Consider the following 6000-nt stretch of genomic DNA (forward strand, 5'->3'; position numbering starts at 1 on the left):
TGTGCCACACCAATTAACCTACAAACTTTGTACCTTTTTGGAGGTTGGGAGGAAGCTGGAGCAGACATGGGGAAAACGTACAAACCCCTTGCAGACAGCGCCAGATTTGAACCTGAGGCATTGTAATGCTTCAAGAGGGAGGACTTTAGATTGCTGAATTAGACTTTTGGAACATGGTGGAGGGAAAGTAGAACCTCTGCATGTCAGGTGAGATACATCTCAACAGGAGTGGGGCAGTATGCTGGTAGAGAGCAGAGCAGATTGAAACTAATTTAACAGGGATTTGATGATGTGGGTTGAAGAAAAAAAAAAGTCGAGTTGGAAATAAAGATACGGTTTTGGGTAAGGGCGTTTTAGGAAAGCAATAAAGTGGGGGGGGGGATAATTAGAGAGGAAAAGGAAGGAGCAGAGCATACAGTTTGATAATGGTATGATCTGACAGCCATTACAGAGAGCATGACGGGGAAATTAATATAGAGCAGTGTTTGACATTTTAGAAGAAAGGAAAAGGTGGAGTAGCTCTGATATTAATGTTGCCATGAGGAATAATTCAAGGTTTTTTTATTACCATGTAATAAAATGGAAAATGTAATATTACACAAAATTTTCTTTAGTCTACCATAAGACAGACAAAGATTTGACATCAGCAGAAATTACCTCTGGGGGAAATTACAATCAGAGAAAGAGAAGCAAGAGATTCCCTCCAGAGTCAGTGAGTGTCCATGGATTAGTCTCCAGCGCTCCAGTAACCACACAGATTTTAGTCCAAACCATTAGCAACCCGAGTTCCAAATCCAAACCTTTGAGATGATCAGGAAGTACCCATGGCACCTTCTTGCATCTGTTCCGATACTTGGCACCTCTTCAGTAAGCCACAGTCTGGTGCGAGTCCCTTGACCACAGTCACTAGCAGTTTGCTGCCTGTGTGATCCTTCACCCTTGGAGCCTCTTACAGGTTCATCGCTGTGGGTTTCTGGTGCCCTGTGCCAGCCCTCTGCTTTCCTGGAATCAGCAATCCCTTGAAGCCACTACTGAACATAGGCTCTGCCATCTTGGGTCCAGACCCCTTGGTCACAGGATTTTAAAATAAACTACTGTCAGCTCTTTTAACAGCCATTTAATGCCTGAATGGAGCCTATGGCAATTTGGACTGGGTGGTTGAACCCCACAGGAGAGCACTGTATCTCCCACTTCCCATTATTTGTGGGTCTGCACCAGCGGCATTGCCACCATTTTTTTTTCTCTGTAGAATTTCCTGGAATGGAAAAAATAAATAACTAGGGTTAAAAGTCCTGGTGGAAATAATATAAAGGCCCAATAATATTTTTTGGGGTTTCTTAAAGCAATTTGAGGGTAATAAAATTGGATCTGAACTATTACATGGTCTATCTAACTGGGACATGCTAAGCTGGCCAGAATATACACATGTTCTAGATTGCCTCATTCTCTTCCCTTTCTTTATTGTATATTTTCTCTTATTGAGCATATCCCAAAAGACCAGATATATAACAACAGGAAGGAGGTTAACTGTTCATTCAATATGACATAATTTCATCCAATTGCAACCTTTGACCTTTACATCAACTAAGATTAACTTGCTTTCTCTCTGTCAGTTGTAATGAAGGTCAAAATGAAAAGAAAGACCGAGGATGAGATAAAATCTGCAAGTAACAGAAACAAAAACTTGTACCTGTAAAAATTCTTTGGCCATTTTCCCAATTTTATATTTTAAAGTAAATGCTAGTCCCTTGGATGGAGAGAATGAGGAATTAATCAATATTGCTAAGGATCCTACCATTAGCCATGCACTCGTCCTTCCTTCAAATTCGACCATCACGAGGTACAATCTACTCACAAAGCCATGCTGACTATGCTCCTAAATTCTCTCCAATTATATTAATTATCTTTGATCTGTAAAGGTGGCTTAAAAGTGTGAAAATACAGAACATTAACTAAATTCCAAATTAAATTTGTAGATATTGCCCCGTCAGTATAAAAAAAAATGCATTGCGATTACCTGGAAGTCTAACTTTCCCCTCCCCCCCCATCACTCGATGGTCCACGGACATGCACAGCTGCATGTCCATGGAGAAAATAACATAATTTAAGAAATAAGTATGATATTTTTGCCAAAATATGGCAACCTTATCTAGAGCACTTTGGTGTGCAGCTATAACAACAGTCCACGGTTCAAAAAACTAACAAAATAGATAAAGGCAACAGTAAAGTAGCTGAAAGAGTGGAAGTATGCTGATTTTTTTCTTTAATTATTTTAGTTGTTTAATTTTCTAAGTTCTGGGAGGGAAGGAAGGAAATTACAAGTAAGCTGGCATAGTATTTTTATCTGAAAAGTGAATTGTACTGAAAGTGGAAATGCATTAAAAGGATTTTTTTTTCAAATGAATTGAAAAATAAAATTTTCAAAAAGGAAAATACACACCAACGGGCTTGAAGATAGTTTCTTCCCTGTAGTTGTCGGGTTCAGGAATGAAGCCCATTACAGCACTCCAATGATGCCCTTGCTTTGTGCAAACTGATCTTCTATTTCAATGCAATCCTATGCTCTGCAAATTGTGCTCTAAACATGGCTGTATGTGGGATAATCTGTTTGTTGATAGGAGAATCCTTCTCACTCTATTGGGTATCTTAAGGAGAAACAATTTAGATGATGTTTGAATGAGGAGTAGTGCACAAGATGAAAAATGGACAGGAGCTTATGTAGAGTTTAGATGAGGAAGGATCCGAAGGGATCACATATATGGACCCGTTGTTCAAATGTATTATTGTACAACTAGTAAAAACACAAAATGCTGGAGAAGGTTAGACTGTGTCCTTTATGTAGCAAAGGTAAAGATACATAACCAATGTTTTGGGCCTTTCAAAGGGCCCAAGCCCAAAACGTTGGTTATGTATCTTTCCTTTGCTACATAAAGGAACCTGTTTAACCTTCTGAGCTTCTCCAGCATTTTGTGTTTTTACTTCAACACTGTGTCTACAGAATTTTGTTATTTACTTGGTGTATAACTAAACTACTATTTTGCAGTTTGCTGGTGGCATTTATTCCAGATTGGAATCTCAGTTTAAAGTATGTCAACCAGCAACTTCTCGGCACAATAATTCATCACAAAACACAAGGTAATCTGCATTTCTATTCTTTCTATAATGCCCACTAACTTGTGGAATCAAGATTAAATGTAACAAATATCTCACATAAAATCTTTTTGTTTTAATGTGGATTTACAAGGTGCAATTTAGTTGGAAGTTATGTCAATGTAGAATAGTCTTCACAAAGATTATCAGAGATGATATACAACAGTACAGTCCCTTTAATATTGTACTGACCTATATAAACATACTCCACTATCAATCTAATCCTTCCCAACCCATAATCCTCTTATTTTTTTCCATCCATGTACCTGCTGAATTATTTTAATATCCTTATTATACCACCCAGCTTTCACCGCCATTCACTACAATGCAAAGGACCTACCTCAAGTGCAAGACCCAGACCGCCAAATATATCAACGGCAGATACTTAAAACTTAAACAATGATTTTTTTTTCAGACTACATCAACATTATCTACATAGATTTTACAGAGTCCATAATGAGTCTATTTTGAGTGTGATAAAGCTTCTTATCCTTTACCTCGCTTTCATCATATCCTATTTTTCCCTAACTGTAATGGTATTTGCCTCACTTAATCCACAAGAGTTCCTCGTATTTCTCAAGGTAAATAAGCAGCCCTTGAAATTCAGTAACTATCTTATTTAATGACCAAGTAGAAAGAGTTGAGTAAAGTAGATGCAATTTTATATAATTCTATCAGGTCATCTTTCTTTTCCATCAATACATCTAAACTTCTAGTTTACTTATTTCTTTGGTTATATAACATGACACTGGAAAAACATTGACCTGTGGTTGTAATTTTGAGTTGAAGATTTTTATCATTCATTGCTGTATCTAAGTCCTTTAGTCAATACTATAACTGTTGGTAATGTGCCCACTGGTTAGTACAATGCTGAATATCTCCACCTTGTTCTTGTAAGTGTGTTGCAAAATGGGATGCAGTCAAGGTGAATGAATTAACAACCGGTAAGTATGCAAGCAATCTTAGGTTTTTTTGTCGGGCCACCTATAGATAGAACACATCCCTCGAATTCTCTACCACTTCCCCATCTCATCCGTTATTGCATCCACAGCACATCTCCTCTGGTTGAGGTACCAGTTGGCTTTAAATTACAGGTCGTCCCCAACTTACGACCATCCGCACATAGGTCTGAATTTTAAAAATATATTAAATTTATTTAGTTTATGTTGCATTTCACAAACTATAACAGGGATACAGGGCAGGTAAGAGCCAAAATGTGTGTACTTGTTAGTTGGGGTCCTGGGGCTGGGTACGGCCATCTTGATCCCTTTGTGCATGTGTGGTGGGTTCGCATGTTGGAGTTCATTTGGCCCATGTGCAAGTGTTAAGGGTGTGAATTCAATATCACCAAGGACGCTCAACTCTCATGCAGATGCCAACCAAATTCCATGGCGCCTGCTTGAGAGTTAAAGATGCAATTTCAATATCATCACGGTGCTTCATTCCAATACATAAATCCACCGAAGACTAGCGCATGCTAATAAGGAAAGCATAGACCAGAATGTGGAAAGATTGGCCAGGGTTGATCAACAAATTCAAGTTGTTATCGTCAAATGTACATTAAAAAAAGATTTACAATAAAAAAAGTTTGCTTTAAGACCGGTGGTCTTTGCACGTGGGCACAATTACGAATGATTCTTCAGTCCCCGTTACAGTTGTAAGTCAGGAACTACCTGTATAATAATATAAACTATTGCCAACAACTGGTTCCATTAAGTCTAGCATAACATGCAGTGTCTTTGCTGCTTTGTTAAAATGATTCCCTTGTGCAATCATTGCGAATGAGGAGGTAGCATGAAATGTATCTTCAGTAACATATTTGCTTTATCAAACTTAATATGCTTTACTCTCTCACTACTAGGTCCAAGACTCGTTTATCACAATTGCGCCCAACATAGTGGATCCAAGAACCAACAGAGATGAACACTTGATAAATGCCAAATTCCACTGCAATTTAAACATGCATGTTTATTAAATGTCTAATCAAGTACAGAGTGCAAATGGTATTCAGATTTTTTTTTCTCAACTAACTACATTACATGATGAGATAATGCCATTTATACAAACAAAAATTGGAAAGGTTGAATCTGGCTGGAGAGTGTTGATAGAGTACAAGATGTGGCCCTCCAATTTACAGGTGGCCTCTACTCAGCAATACGAGGCTATGCCCAGACATGTCAGTGTGGAATTGAAGTGGGTGGCCTTGCTATTACAGTGGACAGAGTGAAGGTGCTCCACAAAGCAATTTCCTAATCTGTGTGACCCCCTACAGATTCATGTGAAGTGTATGGAAGGACTGTTTGGGGTCCTGAACAGTGGTGAAGGGATGAGTGGACGAGAGAGTATGGAGGCACCGATCCCTGCAGAGAGTAAAGGGGGGAGGGGGGAGATCCCATTTAATAACATAAAATTATATGGATGCAGAGATAGGTAAGAAATAATGTAAACCCTGTCCTTATTGCATCTATTTGTGTGGGAGTGAAGGGGGCAGGACAGATGTGCGGGAAATAGAGGAATTGTGGGTGAGGGCTAAGTTGATGGCAATAGAGGAAGCCTCAATTATTGAAAGACATCTCATCCTAGGAGCCAGGCGTGGCAGAGATTGGAGGAATTGAGAGCAAATAATAGAATCCTGAGTGGGAAGAAGTGTACACAAAGTAATTGCGGGAATCAGTGATTTTTTTTTAATATATAGATGTCTAGATAGTTTGTCTCCCAAATTAGAGATAGAGAAATCTAGAAAGTGGAGAGAGTTATTGGAGATGGACAGATCCATGACTGATGTTATACTCGAGGAAAACACTCAGGTTTGTAGACACTGTGATTGAACCAAAAACTTGATATAGCAAA

The 6000-nt window shown here is 38.7% G+C and overlaps 1 protein-coding gene across 11 annotated transcripts in view; it reads left to right on the forward strand.

Annotated features, from left to right (window-relative positions):
- sanbr (SANT and BTB domain regulator of CSR) overlaps positions 1 to 5151 on the forward strand; it is a 148699-nt gene extending 143548 nt beyond the window's left edge. For all 11 annotated transcript variants that reach the window (XM_069931525.1, XM_069931524.1, XM_069931523.1 and 8 more), the window contains 2 exons: positions 3044 to 3135; positions 5012 to 5151. In XM_069931525.1, coding sequence (XP_069787626.1) covers positions 3044 to 3135; positions 5012 to 5048 — 129 coding nt within the window. In that variant the 3' untranslated portion in view covers positions 5049 to 5151. The remainder of the gene's footprint in view (positions 1 to 3043; positions 3136 to 5011) is intronic.
- The last annotated feature ends 849 nt before the right edge of the window (positions 5152 to 6000 follow it).

This window comes from Narcine bancroftii, chromosome 4, assembly GCF_036971445.1.
Source record: "Narcine bancroftii isolate sNarBan1 chromosome 4, sNarBan1.hap1, whole genome shotgun sequence".
NCBI lineage: Eukaryota > Metazoa > Chordata > Chondrichthyes > Torpediniformes > Narcinidae > Narcine > Narcine bancroftii.